This window comes from Danio rerio, chromosome 13 (genome assembly GCF_049306965.1).
Source record: "Danio rerio strain Tuebingen ecotype United States chromosome 13, GRCz12tu, whole genome shotgun sequence".
Classification (NCBI taxonomy): Eukaryota; Metazoa; Chordata; class Actinopteri; order Cypriniformes; family Danionidae; genus Danio; species Danio rerio.
The window spans coordinates 9,453,516-9,473,851 of record NC_133188.1 but is presented as its reverse complement, the minus strand read 5'-3'; the positions used below and the strand labels follow the sequence as shown (position 1 = coordinate 9,473,851).

General features: G+C 37.0%; 2 protein-coding genes across 2 annotated transcripts; one reads left to right on the top strand and one right to left on the bottom strand.

Moving 5' to 3' along the window:
* The first annotated feature begins 59 nt into the window (after nucleotides 1-59).
* On the top strand, nucleotides 60-16,548 carry htra2-3 (HtrA serine peptidase 2-3). Its single transcript, NM_001109735.2, has 7 exons — nucleotides 60-114; nucleotides 6,413-6,607; nucleotides 6,707-6,739; nucleotides 12,445-12,553; nucleotides 12,637-12,706; nucleotides 15,758-15,853; nucleotides 15,939-16,548. Exons 2-7 carry the CDS (start codon nucleotides 6,479-6,481, stop codon nucleotides 16,102-16,104), a joined length of 603 nt encoding a protein of 200 aa, NP_001103205.2. The 5' UTR covers nucleotides 60-114; nucleotides 6,413-6,478; the 3' UTR covers nucleotides 16,105-16,548.
* A 240-nt stretch (nucleotides 16,549-16,788) lies between these two features.
* pimr151 (Pim proto-oncogene, serine/threonine kinase, related 151) lies at nucleotides 16,789-19,880 on the bottom strand. The gene is made up of 7 exons (NM_001328029.1): nucleotides 19,643-19,880; nucleotides 18,694-19,137; nucleotides 18,241-18,335; nucleotides 18,016-18,066; nucleotides 17,520-17,895; nucleotides 17,046-17,219; nucleotides 16,789-16,959 (listed from the first exon to the last, which is right to left on the bottom strand). The coding sequence occupies exons 1-7, from the start codon at nucleotides 19,878-19,880 to the stop codon at nucleotides 16,859-16,861; spliced, it is 1,479 nt and encodes a 492-aa protein (NP_001314958.1). The 3' UTR covers nucleotides 16,789-16,858.
* Between the last annotated feature and the right edge of the window lie 456 nt (nucleotides 19,881-20,336).

Below are 20,336 nucleotides of genomic sequence, written 5' to 3'. Positions count from 1 at the left end.
TGAAAAGGTCAAGAATGAATCGACTCTCACAATTTATTTAAATCCACAGATTCATTCTCAAAAAATAACCCACTCTAGCCTAAATAAGGACCGAACCTATGTGAACGCTAACAGGTAGGAATAATGATCAAATTCTTGTGGATTAAACATCTTTGTTTACATTAATTGCAGTAGGTTTTATTAAGTTACAACAAAAGGTGGGAAATGGTTTTAATTGCGAACTGTACTTATTTTGTGTGAACATGCTACATGCTAACACCGTCACAGCATTCCAGTCAACTAATTTAGAGCTACTAACGTTAGTCAACAGTCCCCGCCTTCACTAAGTGAAAAATGCGAATTAAAAAGAAAAAATAACCTAAATAAAATAAATAATTACAAATTAAACAAATGAATATTTAAGTCAGTGTAAATAGATCTAACGTTTATTACTGTATGTCACAGGCTAGTAGCGCTAATTAGCATTTGATGCTAATGCTAACATTGATGCAACTTAATGTAACGTAAATATTAATGTTATATTAACGGTACTGTAACTTTAAACTATCTATTGTTTTACTTAAAAGCTCGATCAAACCTTTAACGTTAACATCAATCAGATTAATTGCTATTTGAGTGATTCTGTTAAAATTAACTTACATTTGTTTCTGTCTTGATAACATTAGGAACTATAACATACAGTGAGAGGAATTATTTAGTTTTATATTACAGAAACTCGATATTTATTTTCTGTATTTTTGTTAGGCCACAGTTTGAAATGCCATTCTGCAGGCTGAAATGGCATATCTAACACAATTAACCTTGGCTTTACTACAAAAAATACAGTCAGGTTCATTTTGTGTTGATAAATGTAAGCTTACTTTAGTAAAACTATGTTTTTGTCTCATTGGCTAAATGGGCTCATGAAAGTGTTTCACATAGAAATGAATAAATAATAATTAATAATAATAATTCCTTACATTTATATAGCAATTTTTCTGCACACTCAAAGTGCTTTACACATTGGGGGTAACATGTTTCCCGAAAGACATTTTGAAATGGAAACAATATTTTTCTTTCCCATTTATATCTTGACCTCTGACCTAGTTTGTTGGCTTCTGAAAATAGTTATAAAGAGAAAGGCAAATGCACTGAACATTCTTATATTAAGCAATGTGTTAACCTATTCATTAATTAAAATGAATTCACAGTTAAATACTCATTCAAATGATCAAATAATTATATTTAATAAAAAAAATTATGAGAAACAATATGATGAGAAAAGGATAAACGTTGGTCCATGATGAGACGGATTGGAAAGCAGAAATCTGAATCCTTCAGGCACGACCATTTTAATTTCTCCGCTGGCCAAAAGTTAGTGTAGAGCTGCAGTCTCAGCGGTGAAGGCTGGAAGCTGGCCTCAGTGAAGACTAGTCTGTCCCTGGTTGGTCACTGGAATCAGTCTCATGCTCTCCACTCCCCCATGACCACCAGCACAGCAGCAGCTCAGGATACGGCCTGGTCCTGGATATGGACACCTTGGGATCATCTCGTCGCTGGTCTTGGATCCAATCAGTGACTCCGGATAATCTAAAGACCTCGGAATGAGTATCCCCAGGTGGAAATGGAGAAAAAAAAAAAAGAGAATAATTACCGTAGCTGCTGTTCATAATAAACAAGATGTGGAAACTTGTGTGGAAACCGGCTAAGTGATGCACTGAGTGTATGCTTTACTAAACAGATAGGTCTTTAATCTAGTTTTGAACTGAGAGAGTGTGTCTGAGCCTCGGATGTTATCAGGAAGGCTATTCCAGAGTGTAGGAGCCATAAAGGAGAAGGCTCGACCTCCTTTTCTTGACTTTGCTATTCTAGATACTACCAGAAGCCCTGAGTTTTGAGATCTTAAAGAGCGAGTTGGATTGTAGCGAGACAGAAGGTTGGTTAGATAAACAGGAGCTAGATTATTTAGAGCTTTATAGGTGAGAAGTAATATTTTAAATTCATACAAAACTTAACAGGCAGCCAGTGTAAGGAGGATAAAATTGGGGTGAAATGATCATATTTTCTAGACCTGGTAAGACCTCTGGCAGGTGCATTTTGTACTAATTGAAGTTTGTTAATAGAGGATGCTGGGTACCCAGCAAATAGAGCATTACAGTAATCCAGCCTAGAAGTCATAAAAGCATGGACTAGCTTTTCTGCATCCAAGATGGATAGCATACTTCGTAATTTAGCGATATTTCTCAGATGAAAGAAGGCAGTTTTTGTGACGTGGGATATATGATTTTCAAAATTTAAATTGCTGTCTAATATAACACCCAGATCTTTTATAGTAGAGCTAACGCTAACTTTGTGTCCCTCTAATTGAAGATTGAGTTGCGAGATCTGCTGTGTACAGGATTTAGGTCCAATAAGTAATAATTCTGTTTTGTCTGAGTTTAATAGAAGAAAATTTTTGGTCATCCAGTCTTTAACATCTCTAATACACTCAGTTAGCTTAGACAGTTCAGACATCTCATCAGGTTTAGTTGAAATATATAATTGAGTATCATCTGCATAGCAGTGAAAGCTTATCCCATGTCTTCTAATAATGTCTCCCAGTGGTAGCATGTAAATTGTAAACAGCAAAGGGCCTAAAACTGATCCTTGAGGCACCTCATACTTTACAGGGCTGACTTGTGAAGGCTGTCCATTAATATTCACAAACTGGTAACGGTCAGTTAAGTATGACTTAAACCATTGTAGAGCTTGTCCCTGGACACCTGTAGACTTTAAGCGATTTATGAGGATATTGTGGTCATTGGTGTCAAATGCCGCACTAAGATCGAGTAGAGCTAATAGAGAGATGCACCCTCGGTCAGCAGCTAAGAGTAAATCATTGGTTATTTTCACTAATGCGGTTTCTGTACTGTGATGAGCCCTGAAACCTGACTGAAACACTTCAAAAATATTGTTCGTCTGCAGAAAGGAGCATAATTGAGTAGAAACAACTTTTTCTAGTATTTTAGACATAAATGGAAGATTTGAAATAGGCCTATAGTTAGCTAAGTTGTTGGGGTCCAGTTGCGGTTTCTTAATAAGAGGCTTAATAACAGCTAGCTTGTAAGAGTTTGGAACATGGCCTATAGATAAAGAAGAGTTGTTAATGTTAAGAAGAGGTTCTCCTATAGCAGGTAGCAATTCTTTCAGTAATTTTGTTGGAATTGAGTCCAGCATACACGTACTGTAGCTGCTTTAGAGCTATTTATGATTTTATCTAGCTCTTCCTGTTCTATGATTTTGAAGCACTGTAGGTTATTATGATTCAGTGAAATATTTACAGGATTTGGAGTATAAGCCGGTGCAGAAAGTTTAATATCTCCTATTTTCTGTCTAAAGCCTTCTATTTTATCACTGAAAAAATTCATGAAGTCTTCACTACTAATTTGTGGTGGAACATTTTAAAAAGCTTTCTCCTAGACTTATTGTTCCTGTTAATATAAATAATCAGTGGAGAAATGCATTTAGTTTTGCATTAAATTGGTTCATTTCGACCTGAAACGAGGAGTTTATTGCTGTTTCTGAATCATGTAGCGCTGTGTCTGTTAGATCAGCTGATCGCATTCGCAACACTGGAACTGAGTGGGTTATTACCTGCTCTTCACACACAAAGTAGGCCTACCTGAAATGTAAAACTAGAAAAGGCTCAATAATACATTGGACAGATCCTTAACGCACTGATTTCTTTCCTTTTTACTGCTGTTTTGGTTTGGAAGTGTCTGCAGATAGCGGAGGACTGTGCGCTGTCTCAGTGATGCATCAAGCGCTTCATTCACACACCGGCTGATGTGACGTGTGCCGCTCTGTAAAATTATCCGACTGAATTTATTCTTCCTAGGGGAATACTTTTAGGATAGTTTGTAAGCCTGGCTCATTGTGGTCAAAGTTGTTGATTAAATTAATAAAAGTGAAACTGACAGGCACAATACTGATTGTCATTAACAGAAAATTATTTAGCCTCATATAGGTTACTCTGAAACTGTGAATATTTGACTGTAATTTTATTTATATCAATAGTTTATTTAACAGACCAGTTTGTGTTTTGATTAGGGTCAATAGTGGTTGCCTGTTGCAGAGTTCAAAGAAAAATCTTACTATTAAAAAGAAACATAAGCTGGACCACATCAGATCAATATCATAACAAATGCTCAAATAATGTAGCCTGGTTTACAGCAAGCATCATGTTTTCAGTTAGTAATTGTGTCGTCTGTCATATACAGTAGGCCTATAGGTCTTTTATTTTAACTAAGCAAGATATATTGTTTGAGTTTATATCACCATAGAAACTATATTATGCTTAAAAGAAAAATCGGCACAGTATCGGATCGGATCTGTATTAGTCGACACAATTTTGGGATCGAAATCAAATCGTTTATAAAAAATGGTATCGGTGCATTCCTATTTTCAATGAGTCATAGTTTTATATGGTAAGAGCAAGGACTCATTTTATTTTATTAATTTACATTTTTAGTAAAAAGGTCTTTATCAAATGAGTAATTTCTTTTTGAACTTTGTTCATTTAAGAATTGAGCTTAAAGAATCAAAAATGTATCACGGTTAGTACATTAAAAGTGTGAGGTCAATATGATTTTTAATATTTTTAATGGCTCTACATTAACTTTTTTGATCACCAGCCTATATGGCTAGTAGTTTTTCAACTTTACTAGCCACTCGCCATTTTCACTTTTGTTATTGGGAAAATATATTTGCAAAATGACTTGATTTAGATGTGTTGTGTATGACTTTGCTCAATGAGCATGAGCGGTAGTGGTTTAATGGTGTTGCATTGTAATTAGTTATTATTTCAGGGCTCAACATTAAGGTTGTACCAATTTTTTCTCTGGCCACACTGGAAAATAAATAAATAAATAAATAAATATTTCTTAGCCAAAAAAAAATCATCTTGTCATGTAGCCTGTCTAAAACTATGCAAAGCAGTCTGTCCTAGCTAAAGGTCTCAGATCAGCAGTTAACATTGCATAAAAGTTAATCTAGTAAATCAATATTACTGAAAAGAATGATAATTAAATCATATTAACAAAAAGAAAGCAGGTGAAAAACATACCGTGTGCAATAATAAAAGGATGATCAAATGCACACAGTTAACGTTAGGCCCATTAATAATCTGTTTAAAGATTGTTTAAAGCTAAAGCTGCAACTGCTGCTGCATACATAAAATACCTTCTTTTTTAAAAATCTCGAGCTCTTGAAAATGGTGGATGCGTATCGCTTTTTTTCCAGTCTATTTCAAACAGAACCGATCGCAGCATTGTGTTTCCAGTCAAGGAATGGTTTACAACAGTTGTCATAACTTGCCGCAGTAAACAAAGCCAAGTCTGTAATACTAGTCCCGCCTTTGAGCTCTTCTTATTGGGCCATTGCTCTAGAACAGAGTGTGAATGGATTGGTTAATATCAGCTGTCAATCACTCAGTCAATGCCTTCTGGCTTGGGATGACAGGGAGAGCTACTATTGCGAAAAATTATAAAGCGCTGAATATGAGAATGAAGATAACACTGACAGATTTTGTTTTAGAAACTGTCATCTAAAGTTACAAATAATGACACATCTAAGTAGTGATCATGTGCTGAATGTCAATCACACATCTACACTTTTCAAAGAGTGGATAAAAGACTTCCATTGGCTTCAAGTCCGCTATGAAAAGTCTGTGGGATGGAATTTACAGGTAACTGTTTGCCACATCTAGCACGAGAGCTTCTGTTTAATCCTTCATATAATCGCCAGATGCCCGCCGTGCAAGTGGCAGCTATATGTAAAATGTAACACCACGTACACCATGGCAAACGGGCTTGCACCGAGAAAACTATTATCGCTACTCATGAAGACCGGTATAGCTATTAACATGATGTATGCATATAATAGGGTACAGTACATGTCAAAAGCATCAGTGCAATATCAGACACCACCCGTGAGAACAGCACAGCGGTCTGTGTATGCTTTGGTCAATCAGTTATATTATAAAATATATTTTCTTGTGATAACGGGATTCGGTGAGACATTTTCCTCATGCATGCATATATATATATATATATATATATATATATATATATATATATATATATATATTTTGCTTTTTAGTTTGATTATTGTTCATTTCAAATGCAATAACTTTGTTTGTATAAAACATGTAGTAACGTTGCTTATAATTGGTTGGTGCGACTAAATTTTGTCTGATGCGCCTACATTTTTTAAGTTAGGAGCACCGGTGCTATCAAAAAAAAGGTTAATTTTTGAGCCTTGAACAGTAACAGAGGAGGCTTTTATGTTTGGAAGGCCATTTTTGCTATTAATTTTTCAGTTTTCTTTTACCACAGTTCTAGTACATGACCATATAGTCTGACATAGTGTCATTGTTTTCTCCATCTTGTCCCAGAATCCTTTACCAACGTTGCGTCTTGGCAAGTCATCTGATGTGCGTCAAGGTGAATTTGTGGTTGTCATGGGGAGCCCCTTTTCTCTTAAAAACACCATCACATCTGGAATCGTCAGCTCTGCTCAGAGAGGCAGTAAAGAACTGGGTCTTTCCAACTCCAACATGGACTACATCCAGACGGACGCTACCATAGATGTAAGAGCACTGGAGACTGGGTGGTGTTGCATGCAAAAAAAAGTATGTCATCATTTAATGAATTGCATTCCATCACTCAATCACAATTCTGCTTTACAGTTTGGAAATTCAGGAGGGCCTCTCATAAACCTGGTGAGTCGCTGACATTTGCTCAACTGACTGCTTCTGCCTTTTGATATAAAGGGTCACGAAACACTAAAACACATTTTTCAGATGTTGACAGTCATATATGTGTCCCACGCTGCTAAAAACACTATTAGGATACATATATTTCACAATAAAAGTGAAAATTGGTTGTTTTTGCATTATTTCGAACAAATTCGTTCTTCCGGTTTGAAAAGAAATTTTGAAGCTACGTCAAGGCCATGAGCTCCTTGTGTAAATTCCAGCATGGAGACTGGCTGGCAGGTACAATGTGACTTCTTTGAGCTTTCATCATTAATTCTAGAGAAAGACGAACTAATCAGCGCGCTCTATTGTGAATGAGGTGCAACTTTATTAATATGCATGATAGCTTCAAAAACTACCTGTTTCAAAACACGGAAGAGGTGTTAGAAGAGATGCTAAGGCTAACGGAACAGCTGGAAACTAGACTAAACGACCAAGAAGGGCGAGCCAGACGATCTAACATAAGGATTTACGGGGTACCAGAAAAAGCTGAGGAAAACTTTTCAGAAATGATTCCCTTCCTGGAGGACTTATTGAAATCTACCCTAGTTCTGACTGATGCTACTCCGGGGGACCTCCAAATTGAACGGGCTCACAGAGCGCTAGCACCTATTCCATTACCCACCGCCAAACCCCGCTCGATCATCGTCAAGTTTCTTAACTACAGAACAAAAGAACTGGTCATCAAAACTGCCTGGGCGAAGAAGGCGATCGAATGGAAAGGCAACAGAATTTTTTTGACCATGATTATGCCCCTGATGTGTTGTGGAAACGGAGGGAATACCAAGAAACCAAAAGGATGCTGAAGGATCATGACATCAAATTCCAAATGCGTTTCCCAGCCAGGTTAAAGGTGTTCTACACTGAAGGCACAGTTCTCTACAACTCCGCGGAAGAGGCATCGACTGATATGGAGAAATGAGGTTTTCCGATAACCACACACAGCTCGCCCAACTCACTGATTGAGCTCGTTCAGCGACTGACGTGGAGAAAATCCGGCAAAAAGCATGGTACATCTACTCGTTCAATCCCCTCATATAAAGAAAAACTTCTTGCATTTAAGCGTCCACAAATAGTCCATTAAGGAATAAAAAATGGGCTTAATGAGGGCCAAAATCACTTGAAGGTACTCTTTAGTCCCGTTTTAAGTTGGACGCTTTTATCGTCTTTTGTTAATTTTATTGCTTTGTATTATATACTTTTCTTCCCGACTCGGAAAATACTTGATTTCTTTAAAGTGCAAATTGCTACGAATGGAAAAGACGAACTGTTACTGAGTCTAAATGACTTGTGCATGGGCCCTTGGTAGGAGGCAAGTACAAGAGGATTCTCCCATGGAGCACATTTATCATCTCTGCTCACTTAAGGGTCGATATGTTGCGACCTCATATGTGGAAGTCTTGTTTCACTTTTCATTTACAATGACTTTCTTTCTGTTCAAAGTTTAGTCTGTTCTTTGTTTTTCGTTGAGTTCATGTTCATAACCACTTCAAAAGGGGGCGTTACCTGATCACTGTTACACGAGCTTAATAACAAGAGATATCTGGAAATATGTGAATCAATCAGAAAATGCATAATCACATAAAGGTAGCATCATACAATGTTAATGGCTTACTTAGTCCAATAAAAAGAAGCAAGATTCTGACTAAACTTAAAAAAGAGAAAATTGAAATTGCTTTACTTCAAGAAACCCATCTTAATGTAACGGAGCACAACAAATTGAATCGAATGGGCTTCAAATACATTTTTTCATCCTCGTATGGATCTGGACATAGGAGAGGGGTTGCAGTCTTAATTTCTAACAAAATTACTTACGAACATCTTACTGAAATAAGGGACAGAGAGGGAAGATATATAATGATTAAAGGCAGAGTAGAGGGCACCCTAGTCACTATTCTTAGTGTATACGGCCCTCCAGGTAGTAAATGCTCTTTTTTTAAGACCTTGATAGATTTAATAGCATCAGAATCACAGGGTATCCTTGTTTGTGGTGGAGATTTAAATGTTTTATTAGACCCTAAATTAGATTCCTCACATTGTACCACCCAGCCAACAAACTCCTTAAGAAAACAAATTAATACAATGTTAAAAGAAATGGGTTTAATTGATGTATGGAGATACTTTCATCCAGGACAAAGAGATTATACATTTTACTCACATCCACATGCATCCTATTCAAGAATTGATTATTTCCTGGTATTTGAAAAAGACAAGTTTAGAATAAAAAATTGTAACATAGGACTAATTGACATATCAGACCATGCTTTAATATCACTCTACCTAAATTTGGAAAATAAACCAAAAAACACTCACTGGAGATTAAACTCTGGCATACTGAACAATATTGCTATTAGGGACAAAATTATAGTTGAAATAAGACATTATATTGAGCAGAATGATAATGGATTAGTTTCTCCAACTATTTTATGGGATGCGTGTAATGCTGTTCTTAGGGGTAAGATCATTGCTACTACATCTCAACTAAAGAGATGTAGGCTTGAAAAGCTTAACACACTTAACAAAAATTTAAATAGATTAGAAATGGAGAATAAGAAAAGCCCTAACAAAAATTTATCCCTGGAAATTAAGAAAATTAAAACAGAGATAGACTACCTTTATACCCAGGAAATAGAGAAAAAACTTGTGTTTTTAAAACAAAAATATTATGAGACGGGTGGCAAAGCAATGAAGCTATTGGCTAGAAAGGTACGCAAGCAACAGGCCGATACAACAATACAGAAAATACAAGACCCTATATCAAAACAGCTATTTTATAAATCAGAAGATATTCAAAGAGTTTTTGAAAACTATTATAAAAATTTGTATACCCAAAAACAAAAAGTAGATCATGGAAAAATCAACTCTTTTCTTGCTTCTCTAAATCTACCGTTAATTAGCAATAACTGGAATGCTGAACTATCTGCAGATATAACAGAGGAGGAAATAAATAAAGCGATATCCAAGCTTAAAACAAACAAATCACCTGGTCCAGACGGATTCTCCTCTGAATGGTACAAGATGTTTAGACAACAGCTTGTTCCCATTTTATTGCCGGCTTTTAATCATGTTTACATGGAGGAGAATTACCGCCCTCTTGGCGAGAAGCTACTATTTCGGCAATCCCAAAAGAAGGGAAAAATAAAGAAGAGTGTACATCTTACAGACCTATATCGGTACTAAATATAGACTATAAACTTTTTACTTCAGTCCTAGCTAAAAGACTTGAACTACTAATGCCGGAATTAATTAATTCTGATCAAACCGGATTTATTTGTGGCAGGCAAACACAGGACAATGTTAGACGAACTCTTCAAATCATCAGTCATATTCACGACTCTAAGGTGCCAGCTGTTCTTCTAAGTCTTGATGCAGAAAAAGCCTTTGATTCAGTCAATTGGTCTTTTCTTAAGTGTATCCTCACGCGGTTTAATTTCCATGAAAAATTTATCAGGGTTATCCAAAACATTTATTCTTGTCCTAGTGCAAGAATCAAAATAAATGGTAATCTCTCAGAAACCATCACATTAGAGAGGGGCACAAGACAGGGGTGCCCCCTGTCCCCTTTGCTTTTTGCATTATTCATTCATTCAACCAAATGTTTTTCTTTTATAGAATTTTAAGACTTATTTTTACTGGTTATATTGCCCCTATGCGTATGTATGTGTATGCATGTATAGGTGTGTATGTATATATGTGTGTTGTGTATGCATATGTATATATATAAATATATATATATATATATATATATATATATATATATATTTTTTTTTTTTTTTTTCTGTAAATAGTTTTGATTAGAATAATAGAAAATAAGGCAGAGGGATATGTTCTGTTGCTGTCCTGAAGAAATTTGTGTTTTCTTTTTGGTCCCTGATTGGGGAATTTAAATTGTAAAAAAATGTAAAAGTGGCATATGTATATCGATGTTGTGAATTGTATCTCTCTGCGATAAAAACTTAAATATAAAAAAAAAAACTACCTGTTACAGTATTCAGAGAGACGCGACGTTGTGTTGCTAACCATAATTAAAACAAGTGGAAGAAGAAGAAGACTTGTTCGGAGACATGGGTCGTCAGTGTTGTTTATAAACGTGCCACAACAAAGGTTTTGTTTTCATTTTCCCGCAATGAGAAAGGAGCCACATTTGTGGACTACAGTGGTCTTCTAACACGCAACAAAAATGTTTTAAGGAAATTTGTAAGGAACATTTTTACCCGAGAGCTTTTCGCATCTGGAAATGGTGAAATCCGGATTTGCCCATCACCTTCTTTTAAAAAAAGACGCAGTTCCAGTTCGCGTTGATTGTTTTGTCTCTACAGATTTGGTAAGTGAGCGATCGGTGTTCCTTGTTTGTTTATTCAGATGGCAAAGGTAGTTAGTATTGTCAGCTGTACTCTTTCAATATCACTACAATATTATGGACTGAAAGATCTGTTGTAAATGCTGCTCTCTGAATGTAAACATGTAAACACCTTAATTAAACTATTAACATCTTGTAGGATTTTCGCCACATTTTGTAACAGGATGATCTCTACACACACGGCTGCTTGACACTATTCTCTATGGAGGTTTTTTTTTTTTCTCCCATACGGCGTGCGGGATGCAAAATTCCCTTAAAACTACACTCTTCTAGCAGTTCTTTGCATCAAATATGTCGTTTGTCATGGGGGGCACGCATGAAATGTTCTTGAATGAAAATGAAAGTGCCAAACTGCAGATAAAGTCGACAAACTAAGAATGAATCTCCCTGAAATTACATGAGACTTATTATGAGACTAAATTACGGAGGAAACAGGGATAGCGTGGTGACACAATGACGTTAATCGTATTATGTGCTTTAACATGTAAAACGGAATCATGAAATGAACATTCAAAAAGCAACTCATGTAAACACCTTAATCATATTGTTGTTTTAATCAGATTAAGGCAAATAGTTAGATTACTGATGTCCACAAAATCATTGCTTTATCTGTTAAACCGACAAGTGTAACACAAACTACTCTGCTGTCTTCATTTGGAATAAAAATTCCAAGTAACTCAACACAAGCAAAGGCAAATACAAGCGTGGTAGGAGTATTTATAGCCACAGACATGCAACCTTATTCAGTGGTAGAAAATTTTGATTTTAGGTATTTAGGGCATACTCACACTATATCCGAACCGTGCCCAGGCCCATTTCCCGGATCGTTTGAGAAGTGTGAGTGCGCTGAATCAGGCTCAGGCACGGTTTACCTGGCCGGCCCTGGCCCGGTTGGAAGAGGTAAGCCTGAGTGTGGTTCACTTGGGCTTTGGCGCGGTACACTTGTAGTGTGAGTGCAAAACGCGCCTAAGCCTGAAACTGAAAGCAAGACATGACTCTTAAGGGACTGTTTCATATGGATTCGTTTCATATGGGCCCGGTTCGAGGCAACTGTACATAGTGTGAGTACGACCTTAATTAGCGTGCTAGAACCACGCTACGAAATCCATGTACAATAATCTGAAGGAGAAAGTTATTAGTGCACATTTAGTAGTTGACTACAGATTGCTGGACCTTAAGAGCAACACAGAGCTTCATGACTGTCATATTAAGAACGTGAATTGTTTTCAAATGTTCATCAATATTGTATTGTACTGGCCATACTCTAGCCTTATGTAATAAACTGATGTGTCATGTTTGTACTCTTCAGGATGGTGAGGTCATCGGCATTAATACCATGAAAGTGACAGCAGGTATTTCCTTCGCTATTCCCTCAGGCAGAGTCCGTCTCTTCCTAGACCGATCTGCAGACAAACAGAGTAAGAATGACCTCACAGCTGCTTGCTTTTGTCTGTGACATCATTTTTTTCACTGACAGATGGTTATTGGGTCTTTTTTTCAGAGTCTTGGTTTGGAGAATCAGGATCGAAAAGGCGTTACATTGGAGTGATGATGTTGACTTTGACCCCCAGGTGCCAAACACTTTTATTACAATTTTACAGAAGAGCAAAATTCATACATTATGGAATCTACAGATTTTTGTTATGTGCCACTAGATTTGGCTCTTATAAATTCAAGTCTGGAATACCTGGAAAATTGGCTTGTTCTGTTGAAAAGTGCTTAATTTATCAAGGAGAATTTGTATGCAATTTTCACGCCCGAAAAATAAAAATGTTTGTGAATTTATGCGACTATTTAATGCAAAAATACCGGCACAATTTACTGTGATTCCGAAGCGGTGATTTAAATAATATGAAAAGTGGCCAATCACAGTCGACCTTGTCTAGATTTACATTGAACGTAAGGGCGGGAAAAAGGCCTTACTGTGTTAAAGAAACAGAAAAAAACAACTTATAAACAAGTGTTTTATTGGAATAATGCTTTTGGGATGTTTTCACTATAGAGATGTCCATGTTATTAGCAAGAGTAATAAAACCGCGGACACTTCCTGCCATTTCAACGATCTACACACACATTTTGCTCTCTTCTCTCTGCTCTCTTCTTCTGACTTGTCTGTCACTCTTCTGAATGTTGGTGAGGGAATGCAGGTATTGCGCAATCAATCATTTCTGCAAACGTAACGAGCTCTTTATTTTAACATGAGAGCGCAGTCATGTACATTAATCATAAAAACAGATATGTGAGCTCTTAAATAGGCGTTTTCAAATTAACTGCAAGTCCTCTCATCATCTCGTGTGTGTGCTCAGACTGTATACAATCGCGATCTCTTCGATATTAAAGTAGAAGTTATTTATCTTTGCTCCTTGACCAAATTTAGTATTTAGATTACAGACTTTTTGTTTGGCTGTATCGTCAAATGAAACTTAGATTGAGCAAAGTTGGAACTTTTTATATTTCTTTAAGACAAAAGAATTATGCTAGAAATGTTTCTGTTTGGGGTTTTTGTGGGATTTATACATTATAGCTGTATTCTGATCTGTCTTGAAGCATCACTGAATTGTACAGGCATTACAGGTCAAAGCAATCTGCTGTTACATTTATCATAATAAACAATAAGGCTCTTCAAACACTGCTTTAAGAAATGCAGTGTTGTCATATTTCAAATACCTAGAGTTAAACAAAGTCATTTGCTTTATTATTTTATTACTGACAGTGTACTTGTCTTTTTTGTAAAATTATTTCATTTTAAGATCAAACGTAAAATTAAATTTCTATGTGCTGTACAGCTATTTAAGAAACAAATTTGGCATATTGTAAAGACAAGAATGAGCAAATAAGAAAAATGGTGTAAAATTTGTAAATTAAAGGCTAAATTTAAATCATTTCATCATATACTTTAATTAAACCTTTCAAAGCTTAAAAATATTGTTTAAAAAATGGACAAAGTGTCTCTATGGCCTTAGAGAGTATGTGGTAGTTTTGCCAGTGCTACAGCTGCACAATTCTGGCTAAAATGAGAATCGTGATTTTTTTTGCTTAAAATAAAGATCATGATTCTCTCACGATTCTGTAGATGTAAAATAAAGCGTAATATGAGCAATTATTATTGTTTTTTCTCAAACATATGGTAAAACAACAATAATAATATTATGTGTAGGTCTACTGGTTTCTATAAATAATTTTATTCTACTCATAATAATTCTGATGTTGAATTATATTTGAGATATTTGCTTGCAGTCATTGCGAACATTATTAGATCATTTTATTCACTGGTAAAATCAACATTATATAGGCTAGAGTAGTTATACTGATACTGTAAACATTTATTTTCATGCACAACTGTGTGTTCGCTATGAAAGAAAAAACATCAAATGCTTGTCCCAGTCATAACTCTGAAATGCGATATGATTATTTAAATGATGTGCACGCTTTCGGTTTCATTTTCACTGCTAAGTGTTGTTCATACTTTGTGCACGGCTCTCAAACGATTACTCTGTGCCACAAACTCAATATTATTTACAACTTTATTACCTGTTACTCACAGCAGGTTCTGTTCACTAAAGAAGACGCGCGTGCGTCTATCATTAAGTAGAGCGTGCGCCCGCCCTACAGCTGATAGCATGACATTACATGAAGACAAAAATGGCATTTTTGGGTGAATTATACCTTATAGATACAGTATGTGACTCTTTCAACATCATTTGGAGGTGTCCATGTCGTAGAGCAATGTATGTAAACAATAAAAAGACTCGTGCAGCCGCCTTTTCTTCTCTCCTGAACTTGAAAATATGATTGACAGAATCGTAGAAATGCTGGATTAACATCGTCTAGAGCACAGGTGTCAAACTCAGTTCCAAAATGGCCGCAGCTCTGCACAGTTTAGTTCCAACCCTAATTAAACACACCTGATCAAACTAATTGAGTCCTTCAGACTTGTTTGAAACCTACAGGTAAGTGTGTTGGAGCAGGGTGGGAACTAAACTGTGCAGGGCTTCGGCCCTCCAGTAATTGAGTGTGACACCCCTGGTCTAGAGGGCCGAATCGAGATCGCGATCTTTTTTCGATTAATTGTGCAGCTCTAGCCAGTGCTATTGAAAAAGATTAATTGTCATGGAAGGAAAAATCGACCATGCTTCCTTTGTTAGTGCACATTTTTATATATGTAGCTTTATGAGTTAAGCAATTAAACCATTCAAATAAGTTTTATTATTTCTTAAAAAAGGGCCATAATGAAAATCTGAGCCCCCCCCCCCCCCCCCCCCCCCAAGATCATTTACTTTAATCATTACTATTGGACTGTGAAGAGACTTTCAACCAGCACAACTAAAATGTTTCTGAGGAAATCACCTACTGCACCTTTAATTCAATGCATTGCAAATTAACAGCATTTTTTTTTGTCACACTCTATGCGACTGAAGTAGTATGAATGTTTTGTTGAGGTGTTTTTGGTTGAAGCGAATGTAATATTGATTGTTATGTTGATCTATCTATCAAACTATCAATCTATCTATCTATGAATCTATCTATCTTTCTTATCTATTTATCAATCAATCCTTAAACTGTAAACATTGCACTGAAGTGAGTCTTTTATCATCTTTAAATTCTCTTTTTCCCCTCCTCAGTATAATCAAAGAGCTAAGGATGCGAGACCTGTCCTTCCCTGATGTTTCTCATGGAGTTCTCATCCACCGTGTGATTGTAGGATCTCCAGCCAACAGGTGTGCTGCTCTCTGAACATGATGTTATCAGCTGTTGATTAAGGCATCCTATTGATGATGTCATTTCCTGTTTTCTGTTTTGCAGAGCCGGAATGAAGCCAGGAGATGTTATTATTGAGATCAATGGGGTAAAGGTGAACACGTCGGAGGAGATATATAATGCTGTGAGGACCAGCGAAAGCTTAAATGTGGTCGTCCGCCGGGGGGCCGACCTGCTCATGCTGCACATGACCCCAGAGTCCACAGAGTGACATCAAGTCAAGTATTTAGTAAGATTAAGAAATGGTGAGTAATGAGAAGCTGTCATAGTTGGAGATGTTGTAAGAAAGGAATCATCTAAAGAGTTGAACAGTTTTAGCAAACGCTGGACATTCGTGTAGTAAACGTGTTTCTGGAAGCGTATGAAATAATGTGGATGATTCAGACTTCTGTACACTGGATAAACCTCAGTGTGTCTGCGCAAACTACACTATCAGTATTGATTTGAAGGAATATCACTGAATATTTTGTTTAGGATTGTCATGATGGCAACAAACACTCAAAGACCTTAATAAAACTGGGTGCTCTTATTGTGAAAATGCTGATGTTTTGTATTGAGTCTCACATTCTCATGTTACGACGTTTGTATTTTAATACATTTTTCTGAACAGCTCTGATTTCACAATAAACCATTGGAATATTTATGGATGATTTGATGATGTCGCAGTGACTGATATGTTTAGGTTTTGGGTCAGCGCTGTACAGCATTCTGAAAAAGTGTATTTCTAAAAGTGCGCCGTAATGACGCCAGTGTCAACTGCAGTGTGTGTTGGAAAGGACTGGATGCTGTTCAAACCTCATGCCAAATTTTTGTCACCCCAAACAAAACCAGTTTAAATCCACACAATCTGACAACACTGGGGCTAGATCACGATATAAGCCACAACACAAGTGAGTTCAATAAAATATATCTTTATTACAGACATGTACAAAAATCAAATATACAAAACATTCTGCTAATGTGACTCAGAACTCCAGCATGGACCAGTCGTGGTAAGGCATCTCTTCTAGAGGAATTCTGCACTCTGGATTCTCATGCAGACAAGCCGTCATCATATCACAGCATTCTGTGAAGAAGAAATGGAGAGGTGAGGTTATTGTTATTATTATTATTAAGCTGTTTCACTTAATTGTTCTTTGATGAACATCTCACCTTGAGAGAGGGTAAATTTGGACCAGTCATGTTGAAGGTAGTACAGGTCATACGCTGATGGGAATTCTCCATGGAGCATTGTGAACAGAAGAACCCCAAGAGAATAGACCGTCGCTGGTTTGGCCCGGTAGCATCCTTTTTCATAAAACTCTGGCGGGATGTACGCTTCTGTGCCTGGAGGAGAGACGTTTAGTTTAGCATCATGTTGAATATATATACCAGATGGGCTTCAGCTGTGCTAATTAACCAGCTTTCAATACGTATATTAATAATGCTTATGTACATTCATAACTAGTGTTGTCAAAAGTATCAACTACCAATCGATACCGACACTCATCACAGTCATATTTGCTGAGCATGTGAACACCAATGGCCAATCAGTGGTGTTTAACAGCGCTCAAATTGACTTGTTAAATGTCAGAATCGATTGGTACCGAAGTCGATACTTTTGACCACACTATTCAAAACACCTACCAGAGAAGAGACTGTAGGCTGATTCCATCATGAAGTCTCCACACCCGAAGTCGATCAGCTTGACTTCCAGTGTGTCGGGGTTCACCAGCAGGTTTTGAAGCTTAATATCCCGGTGGAACACCCCGCGGTAACAGCACACACTGGCCGCATAAACAGCTTGCCTCATGATGGTATGTGCTGTTTTCTCACTGAGGACTCCACCGCTGACTTCAAGGAATGCCTCCAGGTCCATGCTTGGACTAGGCCGCTCCATCACCATGACATAATGGTTTTTAAAGACCTGCCAGTCCAGAAGCTGAATAATGTTCGCACACCTGGAGCCACCGCTGGCCATGTTTGCCAAGGTGATCTCTAAAGGAAGTGGCTGGTCACATGACTGAAAACAAAATAATAATGTTGGTTTTCAAACAAGGGTTTCTGACCACAGCCTGTGGTCTATAATAAATATAAGACTTTATAAACTGAACACAGCGAACAGAAAGTGTAGTCTACTCACAGAGCTGACATCTTGCATATTTGGGGTCTTCTGGACAAATTTAACTGCCACCTGTTTAAAGGAACAAGCGAACAATTAACATGTGCACGGAGATCATTTCATTCAGTCATAAATCCTGAACAGAGGATTCATTCGTCAGCAGAAATGTCCAAACAATGAAAGCTCTGATGATGTTCTTTAAACAGGGAACTTCATCAGAGGATTTGAGTCTACAAAAATGAATACCTGCAGACCATCCTGTATGCGAATCCCCTCATACACGGAGCCGAAACCTCCTTCACCAAGCTGCTTTCCGAGTTTGTAGCGGCAGCTGATGTCATCTGTTAAAAATAAAGAAAATGTCATTAAATTATAAACCAAATAAAAACACAAACAGTTGAAGTCAGAATTATTGTCAGATTTCAGAACATGATAGTTTTAATAACTCATTTCTAATAACTGATGTCTTTTATCTTTGTCGTGATGACAGTACATCATATTTACTGGATATTTTCAAGATACCAGTGTTCAGCTTAAAGTTCTGAATACTTAAACTATATTGCTCTGCATCATTTTTGAAATATTAAAAAAATATTAATAAAAAATCACAGGAGGGTGAATAATTTTGACTTCAACTGTATAATTTTACAAAGTTTGATGAGCCTAAACAAATGTTCTGAACTCCAGCAATAAACTTACTATTGTCCAAGCAGGTCCCATCATCTGCTGTAGACTTCACAGCAAAGTCCTCTTGTGAGACCTGATCCGGTAAAGGGTTCGAGTTTTCATCCAGGGCAGAGTCACAGATGTCATCTGTTATGAGCTGCTGGCTCACTGGAAGTTCATTGTCCTCATCAGATGGTGAACTTGGAGGACTATCAAGCTCTTGCTCCAGGCTGTCCTCACTGATGGAGGATTCGTTGTCTTCTGGGAAGTGAAGCTCTGCAGAGTCGTTCTCAATGACCACTGCAGAGTCAAAGCTGTTCACTTCAGGTTTAAAGTCCAAATCTTCGTCTGCTGGAGCATCAAGAGCTGGAGGTTGGAGAACTTCCAGCTCCAGGTTGCTCACAGCAGTGCAGAAGAATTTAGAGCTACTGATGGGCTCTGCGTGAAGTTCGTGGATCTCCTGCACACATAGCTGATCTAAAGAGAGGAAGGAACATCATTAATATGACTCTACAACTCTTTTTGACAAGATATTTGAACAGTTCATTTGCAGAAACATTACTCAATGTGTTTTTATTGATGATCTTCATGGGTTTTCTGCATTGAATTAGCAAACAAGTAAACTATATATCTAAAGGCAAAGCTCACAGAAATAAAAAATCCTAATACAAATAATTCTTATTTTTTCTGTTTTTTACACAAAACTACAAATTCTGAAGAAAATTCCTGAAATCAGCAGCCATTAACCTTCATTGTAGGAACACAAAATACTGTGGAAGTCAATGGCTGAAAGCACCTCAAACAGGTTTAAGGAGTAAATTATGACAGAATTGTCTTGTTTATGTGAACTGTGGCTTTAAGAAACTCTTTCTAAAATGTCTTCCAGTAATGTTCATTTCTGATCTTTAAACACTTATGTGATGTGTTTGGTGTGTTTAACAGTATGCTTTAGTAATTAAAAGTGCTCATAAATCTATTTTACCAACAACAGTAGCTCTTTCTCTGGAGAAACAGGTGAAGAAGATGGGAGACAATTTGAGTTTCCTCTTTTTCTGTCTCCCTGCCTGTTTTCCTGCAGCGACGGCCGGGTCATCGGTCATCAGATGACGGTGATTCTCTGTCGTGCTGCCGGTGGGTTCGAGTGGCTCACACGGTTGTTCGTTCGCACACTTAACACCAAACGCTTTCTTCAGACAGTTAATCAGTTTTGAAAATGCCATTTTATCACTGTACTGTTGAATCGCAGAAAGTACTGAACTACTAGACATCCAAAGAAGCTAATGAGAGTTTCTGCTACGTCAAAAAGCTTTTTACTGTCACCGATGATGTCAGAGTTCCACAGTTCCATTTGGTATTACGTAGAGACTTTTTAAAACACAACAAACTTCTAATGCAGGCCCGCGCTAGACTGACTGGCTCATTCGCCTTAATGTGCTCACACAGCCACCTGCTTATACACATTTTTTCCAATTATTCATTAATTTATTTTTGCACTTAGGCCTATGTATTTTTTTCTGTCATGCACAACTTTTTCTGCGTTTTGCTTTTTATTACAATTATTACCATGTTTATGGTGTGTGTGTGTGTTTGTGTGTGTGTGTGTGTGTGTGTGTGTGTGTGTGTGTGTGTGTGTGTGTGTGATTCATTTATTTTGAGTAGCACATTTCAGTTATTTT